Source organism: Balaenoptera physalus, assembly GCF_965194825.1.
Source record: "Balaenoptera physalus genome assembly, chromosome: 12".
Taxonomy (NCBI): domain Eukaryota; kingdom Metazoa; phylum Chordata; class Mammalia; order Artiodactyla; family Balaenopteridae; genus Balaenoptera; species Balaenoptera physalus.
This window is the reverse complement of record NC_138897.1, coordinates 754,419-776,930: the sequence shown is the minus strand read 5'-3', so window position 1 is coordinate 776,930 and position 22,512 is coordinate 754,419. Positions and strand designations below refer to the sequence as shown.

At 54.8% G+C, this 22,512-nt stretch overlaps 1 protein-coding gene across 3 annotated transcripts in view; it reads right to left on the bottom strand.

Annotated features, from left to right (window-relative positions):
• Positions 1-17: 17 nt before the first annotated feature.
• SLC66A2 (solute carrier family 66 member 2) overlaps positions 18-22,512 on the bottom strand; it is a 48,105-nt gene continuing 25,610 nt past the window's right edge. For 2 of the 3 annotated variants that reach the window (XM_082417792.1, XM_082417793.1), the window contains 2 exons: positions 13,803-14,019; positions 18-1,751 (listed from right to left, as the gene is read on the bottom strand). In XM_082417792.1, the coding sequence (XP_082273918.1) occupies positions 1,544-1,751; positions 13,803-14,019 (425 nt within the window). In that variant the 3' untranslated portion in view covers positions 18-1,543. The remainder of the gene's footprint in view (positions 1,752-13,802; positions 14,020-22,512) is intronic. The other variant, XM_082417794.1, reaches the window with a different exon arrangement.

Genomic DNA, 22,512 nt, shown 5'->3' with positions numbered 1-22,512 from the left:
CACTCACAAGGCCACACTGGATCCGCGAGCAGTTTATTGAATTAAAGCCACCCTGACAGAATCACCAGTGCTCCCACACATGGCATGTAAGTCACCCCTGCAACCGGTAATGTTTTAATTTGGAGGCAATGACTGCTACAGACATCTCCTTCCATTTTTTAAAAATAAACGTTTTCAGGGCATCTTGCAGGCCAGAGAACTAAGCAGGATCCTCAAACATTGAGGAGTGTTTGAGGAAAACTCAGGAGGAGGAAACGGCTCCGCACGCCTTCCACTGGCCACAGCAGATGCCGCAGCTTTGGCACCAGCCCCAGGACCGTGGACACTACAGAGCCACCCCTCTGCCTGGGGGAAGGGAAAGCGCCTGCGGGAGCCGTGTGGAAGCATCTAAACGCTTGCCCTGCGGGGCCTGGAGTTGGAGCAGGGCCGCTGGGCACGGCTGAGATGCTTGTGTAAACCAAAGGGGGACCAATGCCAGACCAGCAGCCCCACCACCACCAGGCACAGCGGATGCGGAGGGCTGCACAGGAGGAGGGGGGCGGCAGGGATGCCCTGCACAGCATGGGGACACCTGCCTTGCTGTCCCCTGCCCTGACCCACGGGCATCTCCAAGCCTGGAAGACAGACACCTAAGGCCGTATCTGCAAGCACACGATTCCCAGAGGAAAGGGATGCCGGTGCGGTAGCCCTCTGTGGGGATAGCCAGTGGGTCTGCCCAGCCCCAGACCCGGGCCCTCGGCCTTCCCAGGCGGCCCTGGGGGCTGCTGCACCTGCCGTGCCCCAGCACCCACAGAGAACCCAGGCCCCGCTCCCAACACCCCGGGGCTCACACTGGCTGGAGCCCGGCTGGAGACGGTGGGTCCACAGCAGGCCGCCCAGGAGGGGCCGGCAGAGCAGCAAGGCCGCTGGGGGCCCTGGAAAGGTACCTACCTAGGGTTTCGCAACCAGAGCCCTGTGATGCTTCGGTACCTCATCCCCACGTGTCCCGGGCCCGACACTGCCGTGAGTCACCCACAGCCAATCTGAGGCTGCGGGCTCCGTGGGCTGGGACCCGGGCTCTCCTGGTGCCATTTCTCACTGCTGCCCCCCGTCTCACCCATCTTGGGGCTCCCCAGCCCAGCTGCAGGCCCCCTCGGCCCCATCAGCCACGTCAAGGCCACGGGGGCTGAGATGTGGAGGTTTCCTGAGGTCCTCGGTCCTGCAGGGCCCAGGGTGGCCTCCTCCTGGTATATGAACATGACCCAGGCTCCAGCCAGCAGTATTTTGAGCCAAAGTGGGAGAGGAGACCTGCTTTTCCGTCACCTTGAGAACAGCAGGTGCCCAGCCTGGGGGGAAAACCTGCTCACACGAGTCCTGGGTAACAGAGCACAACGTCGGCACCCAGGCCCCCATCACCCCCCGAGAGCCACAGAAGCTGAGCAAGACCGCAATGGCTGGGACCCTGTCTCGGGGCCGCAGCACCCACCTGCCCCACTCGGGGAGGACAGGTGGCCGGGCCGGAGCCCACGGCCCGTGGTCCCACATCCTCATCCTCCCGGCTGCCTCAGAGGGCCTTGGCGCTGGCGGGATGCGCCGCGTGGGGGGCCGGCTTCAGGGGGTGGCGGGTGAACACGTAGGCCTGCCCCAGGATGGCCAGGTCCACCAGCACCTGCAGCAGGCCGCACACTGAGAACTGCAGGGGCGCGCCGTTCAGCAGGAAGTAGGCCGTCTTGAAGGTGTCGCCGCTCGTCCACATGAGGACCATCTTGATGCTGTGGAGAGAGAAACGGTGGTCAGGGCTCACAGACCATGGTTCAGGGGTCACAACCCTGGGGTCAGGGGCCAAAATCTAGGGGTCAGGGGACATAACCCAGTGGTCAAGGGTCATAATCCAGGGGCCAGGGGACATAGCCCAGGGGTCAGGGGACATGCCAGGCCTCGGCCCACCCTCCCATCCCTCCTGTCCTGGCCATGAAGCCACTGCGTGCATGGCTGCAGGGACAGGAAGGCCCTTCGGCAGGAGCAGCCTCAGCTCTCCGGAGCAGGGGAGGGGCCGGCACAGGGGCCGAGCCCACACGGCCTCACAAACGTCCCATCCTTCCTGGCTGCAGGCACATCAGGTGTGTGTCCCTCGGGAGACATGCTGTGGCCTCAGACGGGAGAGGGAAGACCGCCACCTCCTCACGCCGCGTCCCACAGGCTGACCCTGCAGCACGAGAACTGGCCTGGGAGGGGCGGCCCTCTGCCCCACACACCTGCACCCAGGGGTGCTGAGAAGGAAACCAGAGGCTGCCGGGCAAAGCAGGGTGATGCGGGCTTCTCCGGGAATCCCCTCCCGGCCAGGCCCCTCACTCAAAAGACAGCCTGAGGGCGATTCCATTCCTGGTCATTGGTGCCACTCCCAAAGTCTCAGATCGGTCCGTGGGGCACAGAGCGGCCCCGTGTCATCTATCGCTCACGTCTGCACACACCTCTCCACACACAGCATCTAATGCCTGTCTTGCCAGGTAACGAGCATCAGCACCATCCTGTTTTCCTGCATAAAGTGTTTAAATCAGACCCACTTCCACAGCAGGCGCACACTACGTGGCTCACTAAGCCAGACCACGGTTTGAGGGGGGCTGCCTGTCACAGGGAGGAGGTGAGGCCCCTCAGGGCCAGGATGACACCAGGCTGGGAGCCGTCTGTGCCACAGGCAGGGCGGGCACGTTGCGCCCCTGAGGTGGCCCTGGTTCGCCCCAGAGCTGGGAGGCCTCCGACCCCAGGTCAGCTCTTATCAGTAAAACCAGGCGAGGAGCCCGTGGCCCAGTGCAGGGATGTCCACGTCCCCTGCTCTGCCCACCGGAGGGTCAGCCCGACCGCACAGAACCGGGACAGGAAGGGGACAGCTTCCCTGACCTGCGCCCACGGAGGCTGGAGGCTTCCATGGTCCTCAATCAGGAGAATGACTCAGGGCTCGGGGAGGCCCCCTGACCTGCGCCCACAGCGGCTGGAGGCTTCCATGGTCCTCAATCAGGAGAATGACTCAGGGCTCGGGGAGGCCCCCTGACCTGCACCCACAGCGGCTGGAGGCTTCCATGGTCCTCAATCAGGAGAATGACTCAGGGCTCGGGGAGGCCCAGAAGGCTGGTTCCCGTCGACCCCGCAGCCGGCCCACCCGTCTCAACAGCCCAGTGCGTCTCACTTGGCTTGTCGTGTTGACTCACATGGCGTTTAAAGACTTTTGTTTTTAATTAGCTGATAACTAACTCTGCGTTTAAAAATCCAGGTTATTATATATCATCAGTCCTTTTTCTCTGGCTTTCAACATTTATTTGACTTTGGTTTTTAGCAGTTTGTGGTGTAATGCATGTTTGGGACTTGCTGAATATCTTAAATCTGTATATTGATCTTGCATCAAATTTGGGAAGTTTTCAGCCATTATTTCTTCAACATTCTTTTCTGCGCCACTCTTTCCCCTCTCCTGTGGTCTCAGGTGACACACATGTTAGATTTCATGGTGCTGTCCCTGAGTCTATTCTCTTTTTTTCCCCCGATTTTTTTTCTGTTGTTCAGAATGGATGACTTATATTGATCTTCAAGTTCATTAATTCGTCCTCTGTCATCACCATTCTACTACTGAACTACTGAAGTATAGTTTTTATTTAGCTACTGTATTTTTCAATTTAAAATTTTCTAGTTGGCTTTTCTTAGAGCTTTTATTTCTCTCCTGAGATGGTCTGTCTTTGCGTTCATTTCAAGAGTGTCTGCTGTTGCTCCTTAGAGCTCAGTTATACTAGTGACTTTAAAATCGGATAATTCCAGTATCTGTGTCACCTTAGCTGACTGTCTTTCGATTCTTTGTTGTCTGTTGATTGTCTTTTCTTTTGAGAGTTGTTGACATTTTCCTACTCTTCATGGTGAGTAATTTTGGTTTATATCCTAGACGTTTTTAACATTACGTAAGGAGACTCTGTCGTGCTTCAATCCTGTGGAGAATGTCATTTTTTATGTTCTACCGGGGAACTGACACGGTTAAGTTCAAGCTGCAAGTTCTGGCTGGTTTTCAGGGGCTACGGCTCAATTTCAGTTCAGTTTTCAAAACCACTGCGGCGCTATTCGTATCTGCACTGTGTGAGCAGCCCTCGGTGGCCAGGCTGGGACTTGGGTGGTGGTCTGCCCCACAGGTCCTGGAGGAGAGCCCTTCCTGCTCCTCAGACCAGGCAGAGCGGCTTCTCTCGGAGCTTTCTACCCAGCACACCGTTCCGGACTTGGGGCTGTGCTGCAGTCCAGGCTGGCAGATGTGAAAAAACAAAACACCTCGTGTCATTCATACTTCCTCCCCGCAATCCGTCTGCTCCAGCACCCAGGCTGCTCCGTCCGTCCCGTCCAGATTTGTAGCTGCACCCAAGGGGAAAGACGGGCCCTTCATGGAAAAGATCTGAGATTAGTAGCATTCCATCACTGGCCACCCTGTGCCCCGTCCCGAGTTCTGCTGGCCTTCGCTGACTGGTCCCTGTGGGCACCTGACCTAGTAGACCCTGGACAACGGCTGAGGAGCAGCAGGGAGAATGCCTCGTTGCTGTCATCTCTTCTACGTGGCATCTGTCGCCGCAAAGTTGTGCCTCTCTCTCCGTCTGAATTCTGTCCTGCTCTGGTGCTCCAACTCGGAATTTTAGAGTGAAGTAGCAGTGTGACAAATAGCCTGTAGGTGACTCTGCATCACAGCCCAGGGACACAGGGGACTGGACAGGGGCCGCCCACGGCGGCGCGGGTCAACCTGCACACGTGGAACCCCGGGGGGATTGCGGAGGCTGGGTGGGAGGGAGATGCACACGACACGGTGGAGAAACGCACCAGAGCGACAGCTGTGGCGGGAGCGGTGTGCGCCGGGGACTGGGCACCAGGAGGCTGCGGGCACCTGGGCAGACCGGAGCCAAGATCCACCCATCCGAGCTACAGACATGCCCGGCCTGCCAGCGAGGCTGCCCACAGCTTTCCACAGCTCGGAGCACTTCCATTTCAAAGGAAAACCCACACCCACAGAGCAAGCATTTCAAGGAGAAGCTCCGACAAGCAACCGCTATTTCTGCAAAAGGCCGTAAAGACAGGAAGAGAACCAACGAGTCATAAATGAGTCTAGTTCCATTTTACAGAATTGGGAGCTGAGGCACAGTCTCCCCCAGAGATACCCGAACTTAACAGGAGACCCAAAGACCCTCCCTCCAAAAACAACACGGGGTGGCCTGTGCGGCCCCTGTCATGGAGGAGAAGCTGAGACACAGAGAAGTCGGGTGGCTCGCCCAAGGGCACACAGCGAGTGCCTCGCACTGTGGGAAGGGCTGGGGAGGGGGCGGCAGGAGGCACAGCTGGAGCCTGTCCCGGGCTGGTGTCCCTCTGGGCCCTGAAGGCACAGGTGCACCTTCACCCCGGCAAGTGGAGACGTGAGGTCATCGCAAAGAGCTGGGCCCTGCCTGACGCACATGAACATTTTTAGCTGCCCAGGCGCCTCCCCGGCCCCGGCCCCGCAGTCGGCTCTTGCCCCGGGGGCAGGAATCCGACAGGCCCCACCACCAGCCCCACGTGTCGAGGGCTCGGGGCAAATATTAATCAAGCTGCTCCCGGCCCGTCTGAGCAGAAGACCAGTGCCAGCCTGAGCGATGTGAGCCCTCGTGCAGGGCGCTCTGGACATACAAGCTCGTGCCTCGCACCCTCTGGTCACCCCAGACCCTGGGGTGCCCTGTGGACGTGTGCCGAGCCCAGGCCCATTCTCCCCACACGGGTGTTAGGTCATCCTTTACCCTCAACAGCTATCGGGCGGGGCGAGCCCCAAGGCTTGGCTACCACCGGCCAGCAGGCCAGGGACGTCCTCGTGGACACCACATCCGGAACTTGCCTGCTGTGCACGGCTGGGTCTCCAGGAAGACCCCTCCTCGAGCGAGGGCTCAGCCGGCCCAGGGCTCCGATGATGCCGGGGGCGCAGGGCTCAGAGAACCTGGCAGAAGCCGGTCTGGGTGGGAGGGGAGACTGTCCCCAGGCTGCATTCCTCCAGCTCAGGGGGCGCCTGGAAGCTGGATTCCTTTCTCTAGGTCCCTCCTCACACTGGTCCCCACCCCAGCTGCTGCCTCAAGTGCCTGGCCCTCCCCGCCCTCCTGCTATTTTAATCCAGGCTCCCGTTACCTCATTCTTGGCTCCAGCATTTTTCCTCCCAAAGTGAGCAGGCAGATGACTATTCCTAAAATACCTCTCACCTCATCCTCGCCCCATCCGGCCGTCCAGAAAGCCTCCGCCCAGCCAGGGGCCGCGAGGTGAGAGCCTCACCCCTGCGCCTACCCCGGCCCCACCAGCAGCCCACACACCTCCCCGGCCCCGCCAGCAGCCCACACACCTCCCCGGCCCCGCCAGCAGCCCACACACCTCCCCGGCCGCGCCTCATTCCCACCTCCCGGCCCGGGCCACACCTACCCTCCTGTCCGCCTCTCCAGAGCTCCCCGAAATTCAAACCCTACCCGGAAAACATCCCACAGGAGTAGGTCTTTGTGACCGTGGGTCACAAGAAACAATGGTTTCTTGGGTGTGACATCCAAAGCATAGCAATTTTTTTAAAAGATACATTGGACTTCATCAAAGTCAAATCTTTTGTGCTGCAGTGTGAAAAGACAGCATACAATGGGAGAAGATATTTGCAAATCACATATCTGGTAAGAACAGTTAAAGAGCTCTACAACTCAATAATAAAAGACAAATAACCAAATTTTTAAATGGGCAAAGAATCTGGATAGACCTTTCTCTATAGAAGACGCACAAATGGCCAATAATCACAGGAAACGGTGTTTGATGTCATTAGTCACCAGAGAAACGCAAATCAAAGCCACAGGAGATCCCACTTCACACCCACGAGGACGGCTACTGTCAAGAGGTCAGATGGTAACAAGCGCTGGTGAGGGTGTGGAAAATCCAGAACCCCCGAACACCCCTGGTGGGAACGGCAGATGGTGCAGCCACCAACTCAGCAATTCCACTGCTAGGTGTATTCCAAGACAAAGGAAAACGCATGTCCACACAGAAACTGGTACAGAAATGTTCACAGAAGCGCTGTTCACAGCAGCCAGAAAGACGGCGAACCCAAATGTCTACCAGCTGAAGAAGAAATAAACAAAACTCGATCTGGCCGTACACTGAAATACTATTCAACCTTAGAAAAGATGGACGCTGACAGATCGTACGTGGACGGACCTTGGGAACCTTATGCAGAGTGAAAGCAGCAAAGGACCTCGTATCGTCTGATTCCATTTACATGACGTGCCCAGAGCAGACAGAGCCGCAGAGACAGAAAGCAGACCAGTGGTTGCCCAGGCCTGGCAGCGAGGGTGGGGGAAATGGGGAGTACTAATGGGTATGAGACTGCTTTCTGGGTGACGAAAATGTCCTAAAATTAGATTGTGGTGATGGCTGCACAACTCTGTGAAAGTCCTAAAATCCACTGAATTGCGTACTTTAAATGGCGATGGTGTGATAGGTTACATCTCAATGAAGTTTTTTTTTTTTAAAGTTCCAGGGCTTTTGCTGAATTCTAATTCCAGCCCTCGTCCATCGACTGGACCCTGGGTGTGGCGTGTGCGCACATGTGCACAGGGGTGTGTGGCATGTGCGTGTGTGTACTCTGGCGGAGAAGCATGTGTGGGAGCCCACACGTGCGCTGTTACCACGTGCACCATGCATGGCATTCTCCATTCACACCACTGTGGGCTTATTACGTGTCAAGGACGACAGAGGAAGATGAGTAGGGGGCTGAGAAGTGACATACGTGCGGCCCCCAGGGGAGACGCCGCCCTGATTCCTGAGCAGCCAAGGCTCCAGTCGCCCCGCTCCAGGTTCAAGGGCAATGCCGGAGCCGGAGCAGGTGGACACTTCCCGGACGCTGCCTGTCAAGGCAGGAAGTGTCCCCGCTGGGACAAGGCAGCGGGCGGGGCGGCCCCAGCTGCTGCGGCGCCTCGGCATCCCCACCACACCACGGCGGCCACACACGCACGCGCGCACGCGCGACCTCCTCTCGCGGCCCCTGCTCGTCCCGGGCTTCCCGCCTGCCCCTCCCCCTCCTCGATCGTAACCGGTTCCACGGCTGGTTTTCCCCACGCTGGCCTCCTCTTCCCGTCCCAGCCGCCCCCAGGCTCTCCAGTAATTACTTGTTGGGGAACATCTTCCGATCCAGCAAAACGCGGAGGAAGGAGGAGGAACTTCACTCACAGTCGGCCTCTTAGGGCCGCTGCACTGATTAGTAACATGAGTCAAAAGCTGCAGCACTTTCTATTACTGGTTCAGAAGCAACAGTCACTTAACATTTTGTAAAGGGAAATCATCAAGTATCTCTTGCATTTCCTCCAAGAAATGTACGTGTGTGAAAATGTGTGTGCATGTGTGTGTGTGAGCATATGTGCACGTGGTCTGTGTGTGCATGTTTGAGAATCTGCTTTTGTGAGTGTGTGGGAGTGTGTGCGTGTGAGCGTGTGCACGTGTGTGAGTTGCGTGAGTGTGCACACACCTGTGTGCGTGGGCTCACATCCTCTGAACGCGTCCATGGGTAGGCCCTTCCAAGCAGGTCCGCAGGAGACGAAGTTGGTCCTCGAATAGGACCTCACAGCCCCTTCCCTTCTTACACCTCCTGACGGTCTTCTGTCTGAAGCAAGTTGAGGCTGAGTGTCCCGCAGCAGATCTGTGGTGGCCTTGACCACAGGGCTTTGAGAATCCCAAATCCCAGTGGGTCCAGGGCGTCTCCATCATAGAGAAGGTCGGGGGATGAAGCAGCCCTCCCGGCGGGCTCCCTGGATGGATGCCTGAGGATGCTGGGTCAGGCCACGCGGAGCGGCTGCTGGGAAGTGGGGACGAGGGGCAGAGGCAGGCCTGACACCACGTCCTGCGTCCAGGCCTGGGTGCAGGAGAGGGAGGGAGGCCTCTGGTCCTCTGCTTGGGACGGGACGAGCCAACCTCAGGAGGCTCCTGTGTCCATGCCGAGGGGGGCTGACCACGCAGCCGGCCGGGGGGTCCCGTGCCAGGGTAAGTTCTGGGCTGAACCCAGGCTGAACCGACCCCGCTAAGTGCACACAGGGAGCCCCAGCCTCTCTCTTCCAGGCTGGGATGTGGAAGGCGCGAGGGGTGCTTCCGTCATGGCCCCACCCTCCTCGCTCCGCCCAGGAGCCCGAGACCCGCCCCGTAGGAATCAGGCTACAGCGTGACGGGCTGGACGCTCGTGGCGGGGGGGGGGGGGGGGACCATGCTCGCCACGGGTGGCATCGTGCTGGCCCTGGGGACGAGGGAAGGGTCAGGCGCAGGTCAGACCAGCCCGGCCTGCACAAGGACACCTAGGAGTCTCATTTTCAGGATCGTGGAGTCGGATTTATTGACCTTTGACAGCCAAGCTGTTCTGGGTGCTGGGGACACTTCACTGAGCAAGGAAAGAAGGCCCCCGCCCTGGGGCCAAAGTGACAACCGAGACAGACGGACCTTGGCAGGGATGGAGCAGAGACGGGGGTGGGGTTGAGGGAAGACCCAGCAGAGGGACACGCGGAGGCCCGGGTGCCCGTGAGCTGGGCTGGGAGAAGCCGACGCCGGCGTTGCACTGTTTACACACCTGCTTCAGGTTTAATCCATCACTGCGTGAAAATTCCTTTACCTTAGAGCTTCGCTTACACAGCCTTCTTCGAAGAAGCACAGATTTTACAGGAAACAAAACTGTAACCAGGCTCCAGCCCTGCACTCACTCTCTCTCCCAGCACTCGGTCTGTGCTCACCGCTAAGAAAAAGGGTGTTGGCCCTTTAAATACACACAGAGCAGGGTCACCTCTTTGTTAACTCCAGCCGAGCAGAGAACCTGTGACCCTCCCATCGCCTCCGGTCGCCTGCAGGGCCCGCCCCCCCCACACCAGGTGCAGAGGGCAGGACCTCGGCTCACGGCCCAGCTGGCCCCCAGCGCCCGGCCCTGCAGACCCACCCACGGAGCCCTGCCTGGGCATCCTGCGGCTCAGTGGACACGACAGCAACACTGGACAGGCCCCTAACCTAATTACACCTCCACCCAGAGCCCGTCTCCGAGCCGGCGGGGCCACGATTAGGTCAGTCTTCTTAACGAGGGTCACCGGGCTCCTGAGAGGACCCCGCGCTCCAGGCTGACTGAACTAGCGGCCCGTGTCCGTGACACGGACCGGCCCCCCCGCTGGCTCCGGGCCCTGCTCGGGCCCTGCCGGGTGGCGTGGAGCGGGTCTTGGTCCCCGCGCGGCCGGGCCTTCTCGCCAGACCTGCTCGCGGCACTGACCGCAGTCTCCTTCCCTTCCCTTCCGCCTGTGCCTTCTGTCTCCTTTACCCAGTGCCGCCGGGCAGGCGGGTGGTCTGTGGGGGGGAGGGGCCCTGGGGGAGAGGGGCTGCGGTCACCAAAGGCTGACGACCACATGCATCCTTTACGCCCTGAAGTCAGAATCTCAGGAGCATGTGCTCCACCCGGCCCTCACACAGTTCCCCGGGCTTCCTCTTTTCAGGTCAAGCGCCCCAGGTGCCAGGGCCTTCTGCACATCCTGTCACTCCCGAGGTCACCCCGAGACCTAAGTGGGACGGCCACGCCCACGGCTGCGCTTCTGCAGAGCAGCACAGACCTCCATGGTCCGGCCTGGTGTCTTTCCAACACCGCCTTTGCTGGATGAGCCACTGCAGCCCCACCAGGGACACAATTCCCACTGGGGCCTTCTGCACCTTTCGCTGTTGTGCACAAATTCTCCAAGAATTAGCCCGATCAGCTAGGTACCCACACTGGTAAATCTTCCACATTCATACCTGCTTCCCCAAGTGTTCTCCTATTTCCCAAAAGTGATTTAGAGAATCGACTATTTTAGTCCTTCATGAGTTCATTCAATAAATATTTACTGAACTGAACTGCTGTAATTTTCCAAGCACGTTGTCAGATGCTGGGGAAAGAAATAAACGGGATACAGTCCTTGCCTTCAAGGCTGTCAGTCAAGTAGATGAGCTGGGCAAATTAAAACAGCGCATCACTGTCAGATGGCAAGGATGTTTCCGGAGAAACATGGAGACAGTGGTCAAATAAAAGGAGGTTTAGAAGGTCAGCCTAACAGGCAGCTCCGTCATGTGTCCCATACCCAAGATAAGAGTATCCCACACAAAAACAAAGGGTTAGTTAAAATCAGGTGTGACACAAACTTCAGCTTCTTGGAAGACAGAATCGTCTCCCTGTTCCTCCCCTATACACCCTGGACGTTACACAGAAACACCAGACTCTCAAAGGTGGGGAGAAGGCCACAGAAACCCCAGACTTGGAGCTGGAGAAGCAGGAAATGCCAAAAGGCCCCAAGAAGAGGCTGCTCTCTGTGCAAAAGACCAGGAAGGGCGCAGCCTGGCAAAATAGGCAACTTTTAGCCAATAACTGCTCTACTCTAGACAAACATAACAGAAAAAAAGGCAGCCCCACCACCACCCGTCATAGCAGAAGAGGGTGGAAATCCTAGACTTTTACTCCTACCAGGCGTCCCAATCCCACCGCCAGGGTAGTGTCAAGAAAGCCAGCTAAAACCAAAGGTCTAAGTAAGACCCAGAGTCTTATAAATAAAATGGAAATGTCCAGGTTTAAACTGGAAATCATCTGTCATATCAAGAACCAGGAAGATCTCAAACAGAATTTAAAAAAGACAGTGTTTAGATGCCAAAACTGTGAGAAAAAGCAAAGATTTTCAAACAGCCACTTTAAAACTGCTTCAGTGAGCAATTATGAATATGCTTGAAACAAATGAAAAGAGAGTCTCAGCAAAGAAACAAAAAGCTTCACAAAAGAAGCATATGTAAAGAAGAACCAAATGTAAGTTTTACTGTATTGAAAAATACAATAACCAAAGGGAATAACCAAAGTGAATGGGCTCTCAGAGCACAGTGGTTGGAACACTGGAAAGAACCAGTGAATCATAACAACAAAAAAAATGATCTTAACAGAAGAATTATAGCAAATGACCTAACATTCCGCATCATCAGAGTCCGAGAGAAGAGGGGTAAAGGGCAGGACTGAAAAAGTACTCAAAGACATAACAGCTGAAAACTTCCCCAAATTAGCAGGAAATACAACCCTAGGGATTCAAGAAGCTGAGTGAATCCCAACCAGGACAGATCCACACCAAGACACACGTCACAGTCAAACTTCTGAAAACTAAAGACAAAAAAAAAAAAAAAATCTCAAAAGCAGCTAGAGCAAAATAACACCTTACTTATAGGGGAAAACAAAAATCACAGTGGGTTTCTCATCAGAAGCCACAGAGGCCAGAAGGAAGTGGCACATTTTTCAAGGGCTAAAAGAAATGAACTATCAACCTAGAATTCTGTATCAGCAAAAATATCCTTCAGAGATGAAAGGGATATCAAGACATTCTCAGGTGAAGGAAAAGTAAAAAAATCTGCCACCACCTGAAATACCCTTAAAGGCTAGTTACAGGAGTTTCTCAAAACAGGAAAAAAAACAAAAACAAAAACAAAAACAAGAAAAGAAGGAATCTTGGAATAGCAGGAAGGAAGAAAGAATATCATAAGCAAAAATAAGGGTAAACACAATAGACATTCCTATTCCTCTTCAGTTTTGTGCATTATGTTGATTGAAGCAAAAATTATAATATTATCTGATGTGGTTCTAAATATGAATAGAGGAAATATTTAAGAAAATTGTAAGTGGAGGGAAACATTATGTATATAAAATATACTACATTAAAAATATCATAAAGGGAGGTAAAGTTTCTACACTTCACTAAAAAAATCTATACAAAGAGATACCCACTCAAAAACACTATAGATAAATACTCACTAAACAGTAACTCCCCATTCTCCCCTCTTCCTAGCCCCTGGCAACCACCATTCTACTTTCTGTCTATGAATTCGATGACCCTAAGTTCCTCATATAAGTGGAACCATACAGCATTTTTCCTGTTGTGACTGGCTTATCTCACTGAGCATCATGTCCTCAAGATTCCATGAAGTAGCCTGTGTCAGAATTTCCTTCCTGTTAAGACTGAATAATATTCCATTGTATGGACAGACCACATTGTGCTTATCTATTCATCCACTGATGGACACTTGGTTGCTTCCATGTTTTATCTGTTATGAGTAATGCTGTTATGTTATGAACATGGGTGTACAATCTCTCTTCAAGACCCTGCTTTCAATTCTCTTGGTTATATGCCCAGAAGTAGAACTGCTGGGTCACATTGTAATTCTACTTTTAATATTTTGAGGAAATGGCATACTGCTTTCCACAACAGCTGTACCATTTTGCATTCCCACCAACGGAACACAAGAATTCCAATTTTTGCACATCCTTACCAACACTTGCTATTCTCTGTTTTTCTGACAGTCACCATCCAAACGGGTGAGAGGTGGCCATCTCACCGTAGTTTTCATTGTACAGGTCTTCCACCTCCTTGGTTAAGTTAATTCCTAAGCATTTTATGCTTTTTGATGTTCTCATAAATGGAACTGTGCCTGAGGGAGGCAGGGAGTGCCTGCGACCTGCTCTTGGTGGTGCTAAGGGGGAGGAAGCTGCCGCGTTGTTTCCTACATTAAAGGGCTTGAAGCTTCGGCCTTCTGGAGACATCTGTGGACCCCGCCTCCCGTCCGTGGCCTGCAGTGAGCTGCTTCACGGAGGGTCTCGGCTTCCCCTCACCTGTTGCACAGGAACACACCTGCTTGCACATCAAGAGGTCAGAAGACCAGCGTCCTAACCCGGAACTGCTCTTGAGCTGGCAGCTTCCCAGCAGAACTGAAAGTGAAGCAGCAGGTTTGCGCCCGGGTCCCCGCCGCACCCCTACCTCATGCCCTCCGTGGACCGGTGGCGGTGGTTGCGGCAGAGCTGCGGCACGCCCAGCATGGCCTCGGTCAGCACGGCCAGGAAGCCCAGGCTCTCCACGAAGAGGGCTGAGTCGAGGGACAGGTAGGTGACGCAGCCCGCCACGCCGCTGAAGGCCAGGACACACTGCACGTAGTCCCCGAAGCGGCTCCAGCGCCAGAAGTGCCGGGGCTCGAGGTCTAGGGCAAAAGGGAGAGAGACGTGAACCAGGTGGGGAGGCCAAGGTCAGTGTGGGGAGGCCGGGACCGAGTGGGGAGGCCAAGGTCAGTGAGAGGAGGACGGGACCGAGTGGGGAGGTCAAGGTCAGTGTGGGGAGGACGGAACCGAGTGAGGAGGCCAAGGTCAGTGAGAGGAGGACGGGACCGAGTGGGGAGGTCAAGGTCAGTGTGGGGAGGACAGGACCGAGTGAGCAGGCCAAGGCCAGTGTGGGGAGGACGGGACCAAGTGGGGAGGCCAAGGTCAGTGTGGGCAGGACGGGACCGAGTGAGGAGGCCAAGGTCAGTGTGGGGAGGACGGGACCGAGTGAGGAGGCCAAGGTCAGTGTGGGGAGGACGGGACCAAGTGAGCAGGTCAAGGTCAGTGTGGGGAGGACGGGACCAAGTGGGGAGGCCAAGGTCAGTGTGGGGAGGACGGGACCGAGTGAGCAGGTAGGTCAAGGTCAGTGTGGGGAGGCCGGGACCAAGTGGGGAGGCCAAGGTCAGTGTGGGGAGGACGGGACCAAGTGGGGAGGCCAAGGTCAGTGAGAGGAGGACGGGACCGAGTGAGGAGGTCAAGGCCAGTGAGAGGAGGATGGGACTGAGTGAGGAGGCCAAGGTCAGTGTGGGGAGGACGTAAACTGTGGGCTCCATCTGCCTCCATTATGGCATTTCTGAAGGAGCCTTGATATAGGTATTAGCTCCACATAAAAGACACTAAAATCCTTAAATTCTTCCTAAAATAGTCTGATAGTTAGTGTACTGCGGGCTAGTACCAGAGCCTCTGGAACCTCTCTCCATTCCTTCCCTCTACAGCTTTGGATTAATTTTGTTTCTCCATTTCCTCAGATGTAATAGAGGAACAATAGTCCCTACCTCCTAGGGTTGTTTCATTGGTTAAATGAGTTAATCTTATGAATCTCAAAAGTACCCAGCCCATAATAAAGGCCCAGTGAAAGCGTACGCTATCACCACACACTTAGCTGATACGATGTTATTGTTTGCTGCATAGACGTGTCCTACCGAAACCAAATTCACAAGCACTCAAACAAATGAGCAGTTCACATGAGGTTCCTGGGCACTGGCAGAGACACACGGGGGTCCTGGGCACAGAGGTGGTGGCCGGGAAGGTCAGGGAATGGGGATAAACACGGAGGGAGTCGGGGAGGGCGCGATGTGCCAAGCCTGACCCGGTCCTTAGACTGGTCGGGTCCAGAGCCCGGCACCCCTTCGGGGAAAGGCCCAGCAAGGGCTGCCGGCATGGGCGAGGCCACCAGGAGTCGGCCGTCCAGGGGGCCGGGAGGTGCCATGGGGCAGGGTTCAGGCTGTACCACACGCCCTGTCCCCCACATCCAGGTCCCCCGCTACCCCACCCCATGTGAGGACACTGTGGGCGTCGGAGCTGGGAAGGGGGAGGGCCGGCAGGGGTGCCAGAGGCGGAATGGACACGGCCTGCGGCTCTGAGGTCCCCTCCCCGAGGACCTCAGGGTCCTGAGTCTGGCTGCTCCCTGAGAAGCCCCAGCTGCAGTGTGTGGGCCTGAGTGTGGGGGGGGGCAGGACACGGAGCAGGGGGCCCACGCACAGGCCTCGCAGACAGAGGGCCCGAGAGGGTGTGGCCGGGGAGGACTTGCAGGCCTGCCGAGTTAGGTCCTGTCTCTGTGCCCAAGGAGCGGGGAGAACACGGTCAGGGCTGAGAGCTCGGGCAGGACAGGGACGGCTGAGGACACCAGGTGAGTGTGTGGGGACTTCAGAAAGCTGGGTCTGTGGTCAATCGATCGGAAGCCTTTCTATTTTAGGTTCTCAGGGAGCAAGTCAGTTGGCAAATGGCTACCAGAAAATCCTTGTCAAAACGTTTCTGAGAAGAGACTGAGGTTGGGCGCCTACCTTCATGTACAAAAATCAACTCAAAATGGACCAAAGACTAAACATACTAGATAAAACTAGAAAACTCTTAGAAGAAAATACAGGGAGAAAGCATCATGACACTGAATTTGTTAGTGATTTCTTAGATATACCAAAAGCACAGGCAACAAATGAAAAAATAGATAAATTGGACTACATCAAAATTTTAAACTTCTGTGCTTCTAGGGAAAAAGCTCCTTGATATGGGTCTTGGCAACGATTTTTTGGATATGATTCCAAAAGCACAAGCAACAAAAGCAAAAATAAACAAGTGGAATTACATCAAACTAAAAAGCTTCCGCAACTCAGAGATATAAAGAACAAACTAGTAGTTATGGGGGGCGGGGGGTACAATACAGGGGTGGGAGGGTGCAAGGTACAAACTACTGGGTGTAAGATCAGCTACAAGGATGTTCTGTACAACACAGGGAATATAGCCGATACTTTGTAAATGGAGTGCAACCTTTAAAGATCGCATGAAAAAAGAAACAGAGAAAAAGCTTCTGCAGAGCAGAAGAAACATTCGGCAGCATAAAAAGGCAACCTATCCAATGGGAGGAAATATTTACTATCTTCTAAGGGGTTAATATCCAAAATATATTCAGAACCAGACCACTCAACATCAAAAAACAAACAACCCAATTAAAAATGGACAGAATGGGACTTCCCTGGTCACGCAGTCGTTGGGAATCTGCCTGCCAGTGCAGTGTACACGGGTTCGAGCCCTGGTCCGGGAAGATCCCACATGCCGCAGAGCAACGAAGCCCGTGCGCCACAACTACCGAGCCTGCACTCTAGAGCCCGCGAGCCACAACTACTGAGCCCGAGAGCCACAACTACTGAGCCCGCGCGCCTAGAGCCCGTGCTCGGCAACAAGAGAAGCCACCGCAATGAGAAGACTGCGCACCGCAACGAAGAGTAGCCCCCGCTCGCCGCAACTAGAGAAAGCCCGCGCAGCAATGGAGACCCAACGCAGCCAAAAATAAATAAATGAATGAATAAATTTATTTAAAAATAAAAAAATAAAAATGAAAGTGGGCAGAGGAGTTGAATAAACGTTTTTCCAAAGAAGACATACAAGTGGCCGACAGGTACATGAAAAGATGCCCAACATCACTAATCATCAGGGAAATGCAAATCAAAACCATAATGAGATGTCACCTCATACCTGTCAGAATGGTCATCATCAAAAAGACAAGAAATAACAAGTGTTGGCGAGGAGGTGGGAAGAGGGAGCCCGTGCGCTGCTGGTGGGGATGTAAATTGGTGCAGCCGCTGCGGAAAACAGGACGGCAGTTTCTCAACAAAGTAAACACAGAATTACTGTATGATCCAGCAATTCCACTTCCGGGCATACACCCAAAAGAACTGAAAACAGGTACTCGAACAGGTATTTGTACACCCAGCCCTGAGGCTACAGGACGTCAGCGCGAGCTTGGACAGAAGAATGGTGCCCAGAGAGGAGCCGCGCCAGAGTCACGGCATCTCTGCCCGCCTCCCACCCCCAGGGAGGGTCAGGCCTGGGGCTTCACCTTGGCTCCAGGGAGGCCGCAGGGGGCCCGCGTGGCCACCTCCGACTTCTCGCTAGTTCTCTCAGGCCATCCCGGGCCCCTGGTCTGCTGGTCCACATCCCGCTGCATCACAGGCAGGTTTGCAAAGCCGTTGTAGCCAAAAAACCATCCACACAAATGCCAGAAACAGGGCACAGAGAAGGTCGAGGTCACCCCACGGGCACTCGGTGGGGCCAGCATCCTGCCAAGCCCCCCGCTCCGCTGACGCTGAGGACAGGGCCCCTCCCTGCGTTCACCATGACGGACTCGCAGGAGGGACACGAGGACCAAAAGTGGGGTCAAGACGAGGGGGGACGGCGTCCGTGGGAGCGCGGAGGGGCCGGCAGCCCAGCTGCCGCCTCCAGAGAGCTCAGTTACATGGCTGCCATTTGCCAAAGCACATGACTGTATTAAGTCTGCCTAGCGATCTGCGTTTACACACGAAAACACAAAGTTGCATTTTATGTAATTAAGCTCATCTGTGGCAGAAAACACAGCCTCCTGGATACATTTTTAAAGAATTCCTTTTGAAAGCAAGGACTACGTACAGGCACATGAGCCCTCGCCCGCTTTCCGCCCCCAGCACGACGGCCGGATTGGCCTCCTCCCATCAGCCTGGCACCAGCCAGGGGGCCCTGGGCGGGCGAGCCAGGCCGGGCTGGGAGGCAACGCGGGCCGGCAGGACGCACAGCGCGCGCCAGCTCCCGGGACTCGACGCTCAGGAAACTGCCCCCTCCGGAGGATTAGGTGCCAACAATTCACTTCGAGAACCCAGGAGACACGGCCCTTTTCACCGCGACTCACTGTGATGACCTGTGGAAATGCGCGTAATTCCTGCCGTTCAGGTTTATAAAACTTCACCACGTGGGTAGGAGTCCAGCAGCAGCGCTCAGGCATCACAGCCGTCAAGTTCTCATCCGACAGCCCCTCACCCGAGCGTCCGCTGCTGTGGTGGCGACGAGGGTCTGGGCTGCCCACCACAACCACTGCAGTCGCTGGGACGTGTCCCTTCAGTAAACCCGGCCTGAGACCAGCATCCGCCTTCTGCAGCCGAAGTGCTGTCCCTGCGCGAGGACCACTCGGAACCAGCCGGCAGCCCGGGCGAGTGGGAGACAGAAGCGGGCGGGCGGGTGCAGAGGCGTGCCGGGGGGGAGGGGAGGGGACGTGAGGGCGGCCCAGCAGCGCCACCGGGCCCCGCGTCCGAGTGCGGGGGGCTTCGAAACAAAACGTCGTGCAGCTTGCTCACAGCTCTATGCTCGGGAACAGGTGGGACCAAATAAGCACGTTCTGCATGAGTAACTCAAGGTGTCTCCTCAAAAGGCCCGAATAACTGTAACAGGCATCCTCATCAATAAGCACGAATTCCGAACGAGGTGTAAAGCTGCCCAATTCAACGCTCATTTGGCAAACAGCACTTTGCCGCCTCAGAGAACAAGATCCAAGAGGTCGGCGCCTCCAAGGCCACTGCTGCACAGTGACCGCCGCACGCCCTCCGGGGGGTGAGGACAAAGCTCCCTGAGAACGGGAAAGGGCAGGAGGAAGTGTGACTCGGAGGAGGTGGGATAGGAGCTGGTCATCGGGGGAGAGAGGACCTGTCATGATCGATGCCCACTTCCCAGAAGTCTGTCTCTGCCTGTGTCACAGGCAGGGGAATCGTCTCTTCCAGGAGCTGGGTTGACCACTGTTTCTGAAGTTCCAGGAAAACGTGCCAGCACCAGGGAGCACCTGGCCCTTTACAAGATGATACAGCAGTGAATTGCCAGAGGAAGCAAAAAGAACCCTCACGTGCATTTTCACAATACTTATCACATATCTGAGACGAAAGAGGAAGGCAAAGTGTGACGAGATCAAGAAGACGAGAGCTGGGCTTCCCTGGTGGCGCAGTGGTTAAGAATCTGCCTGCCAATGCAGGGGACATGGGTTCGAGCCCTGGTCCGGGAAGATCCCACATGCCGCGGAGCAACTAAGCCCGTGCGCCACAGCTACTGAGCCTGTGCTCTAGAGCCCGCAAGCCACAACTACTGGGCCCACATGCCACAACTACTGAAGCCCGCGTGCCTAGAGCCCATGCTCTGCAAAAGAGAAGCCACCACAGTGAGAAGCCTGTGGACCGCAACGAAGAGTAGTCCCCCGGTCGCCGCAACTAGAGAAAGCCCACGCGCAGCAACGAAGACCCAACGCGGCCAAAAATAAATAAAATTAATTAATTAATTAAAAAAAAAAAAAGACGAGAGCCCCACAGATGACCAGCTGTGTTTCCATGGCAACAGCGTGACTCGATGCCCGTGGGCTTCAGATGCAGTCACTGTTCCTCTCTGTGGCCCAGCAACTGAACTGGAACGTCCAACCCCATCCAAGCCTGTCAACTCACTCAGCCTACAATGTTCACTGAAAATCAAGGCCCAGGGCCTTCCTAAAACATAGGCACCACTAAGCTGGCACACCCTAAGCCACCTCAATTCATGCACTTACCACAAACGGAGCCATCTAAGGAGGGCCCCCCAGAGCAGCAGGGGGACAGCTGGTGCCCCCAGCGGGGAGGGCATGGGGATTCCCTGGGACACCCACAGTGGCCGCTCGCACCAGAGCAAAGGAGCAGAGGGGACAGCCCGCCACAGTCCCCACCGCCCTGAGAAGAAAGATTAATCATCCTTCCACTCTGGCAAATTCCAGGCTGCAGGACAGGAACAAAAACCCGTACTAGCTGGGCATTTACACCGAAGCGGCTAGGGGTGCTTAGAAGAATACAAAGGCCGGAAGAGTGAAAACTGAGCTGCCACTTCTCTTTCCAGACAAGATGGGGCAAAGGGGCCACATTGACTCTCCCAAACAACCAAAACACGGTCAAAATATGTGGAGTTTTGGACCAAAAATGGGCAAAATATATCCTTGTAAGATCCTGGACATTGGGCAGTGAAGGACAGCAGTCTCTGAGATGGGAAACAGGTGCGGTAAGCCCCAAACTGTCCCAGTTGTACCCTGAGAGTTCCCAGGACATGGGACAGGAAGTGGGACCCTCACAGCCGAGCCGGCAGACACCCTGAGTGAAGGCGCTGGTCTGGGAACGAGCAGGTGGAGTGTGCAGGTCTCGGGGCTGGAGGGAAGGCCGCATGGGGGCCGAGGGCCTGCAGAATGGCCCTCAAGGACTCGGCGGGGCCCCCACCAGCGAGGGAACCAAGAGGGTTCACATTAGCAGCCCTCACCCCAGCCAGCCTGGGAAACCTCAAAACGCACAGGCGTTAGGCAGAGCACAGGGGCAACTTGCCCCAGCAGTAGGGAACAGTTAGCCCAGACTGGGCACTGCTTTGGTTCCACTGAACTAATCTTAAAAGCAGGATCTAAGAAGATCAAGCTGGGCCGTCCCTGGTGGTCCAGAGGTAAAGAACCTGCCTTACAGCGCAGCAGACGCACGTTCGATCCCTGGTCAGGGAACTAAGATCTCACACACCGAGGGGCAACTAAGCCCACGCGCCACAACTACTGAGCTCACCCGCCTCAACTAGAGCCCGTGAGCCGCAAACTACAGAGCCCACGCACTCTGGAACCCGTGCACCACAACTACAGAGCCCACAGGCCCTGGAGCCTGCGTGCCACAACTAGAGAAGAGAAAACCCACACGCCACAACTAGAGAGAAGCCCGTGCACCACAACGAAAGATCCCGCCTGCCTCAAAGAAGATCCTGCATGCCGCAGCTAAGACCAACGCAGCCAAAAATAAACAAGATAAATAAATAAATAAATAAATAAATCTTAAAAAAAAAAAAAAAGATCAAACTGTTTCCAAGTTACTTAACTGCACCCTAGAACAAAGCTCAAGAAAATTTATAGGCCCACAAAAATATCCATCACTCAGCAAAGTAAAATTCACAATGTCTGACATCCAATCAAAAATGACCATTGGGGGCTTCCCTGGTGGCGCAGTGGTTAAGAATCCACCTGCCAATGCAGGGGACACAGGTTTGAGCCCTGGTCCGGGAAGATCCCACATGCCACGGAGCAACTAAGCCCATGCGCCACAACTACTGAGCCTGTGCTCTAGAGCCTGCGAGCCACAACTACTGAGCTCGCGTGCCACAACTACTGAAGCCCACACGCCTAGAGCCCGTGCTCTGCTACAAGAGAAGCCACCGCAATGAGAAGCCCGCGCATCACAACGAAGAGTAGCCCCCGCTCGCTGCAACTAGAGAAAGCCCGTGTGCAGCAATGAAGACCCAATGCAGCCAAAAATAAAATAAATTAAATAAATCAATTTTAAAAAAAAGACCATTGGACACAGTAAATAAGTGGGTGAACATATATGATTTTTTTCTTACCATTTAATAAATCTTGTTAATAGATAAGTGACTATTTAAACAAAATAAGAACAATGTAGCATGGGGCTTTAGCACATGTAAAGTCAACTGTATGACAATTACACTAAGGTAGGCAGGGGATAAACAAAAGTATGCTTTTCCCTAAGATCAAGAACAAAGCAAGTATGCTCACTCTTACCACTTCTAATCAACACTGTGCTGGAGTTTCTATCCAGAGCAACCAGGCAAAAAAAAAAAAAAAAAAAAAAGAAAGAAATAAAAGGCATCCAGGTGGGAAAGGAAAAAGTAAAACTATCCCTATTTGCAGATGACATGACCTTATTTATTAAGTATCTAAGGAACCCACTAAAATCCATTAGAATGAATAAATAAGTTCAGCAAGGTTGCAGGCTATCAGATCAATATACAAAAGTAAATTGCATTTCTACATACTAGCAATGAACAATCAGAAACTGAGATTTAATAAACAATACCATACATGATACCATAAAAAAATATGAAATACTTAGGGATAAATCTGACAGTGTGCAAGATGGGCACACTGAAAACTACAAAACATTGCTGAGGGAAATGAAAGCAGACGTACGTGGAGAGCTACACGGTGTTTCCGTGCTGGCGGTCTCAACACTGCTGTGCCGGGAGTCTCCAAGACCATCCCCAGGTCCGATGATCTATCAGGAGGACTCGCCCAGCACGTCTCCAGAGCCACAGCC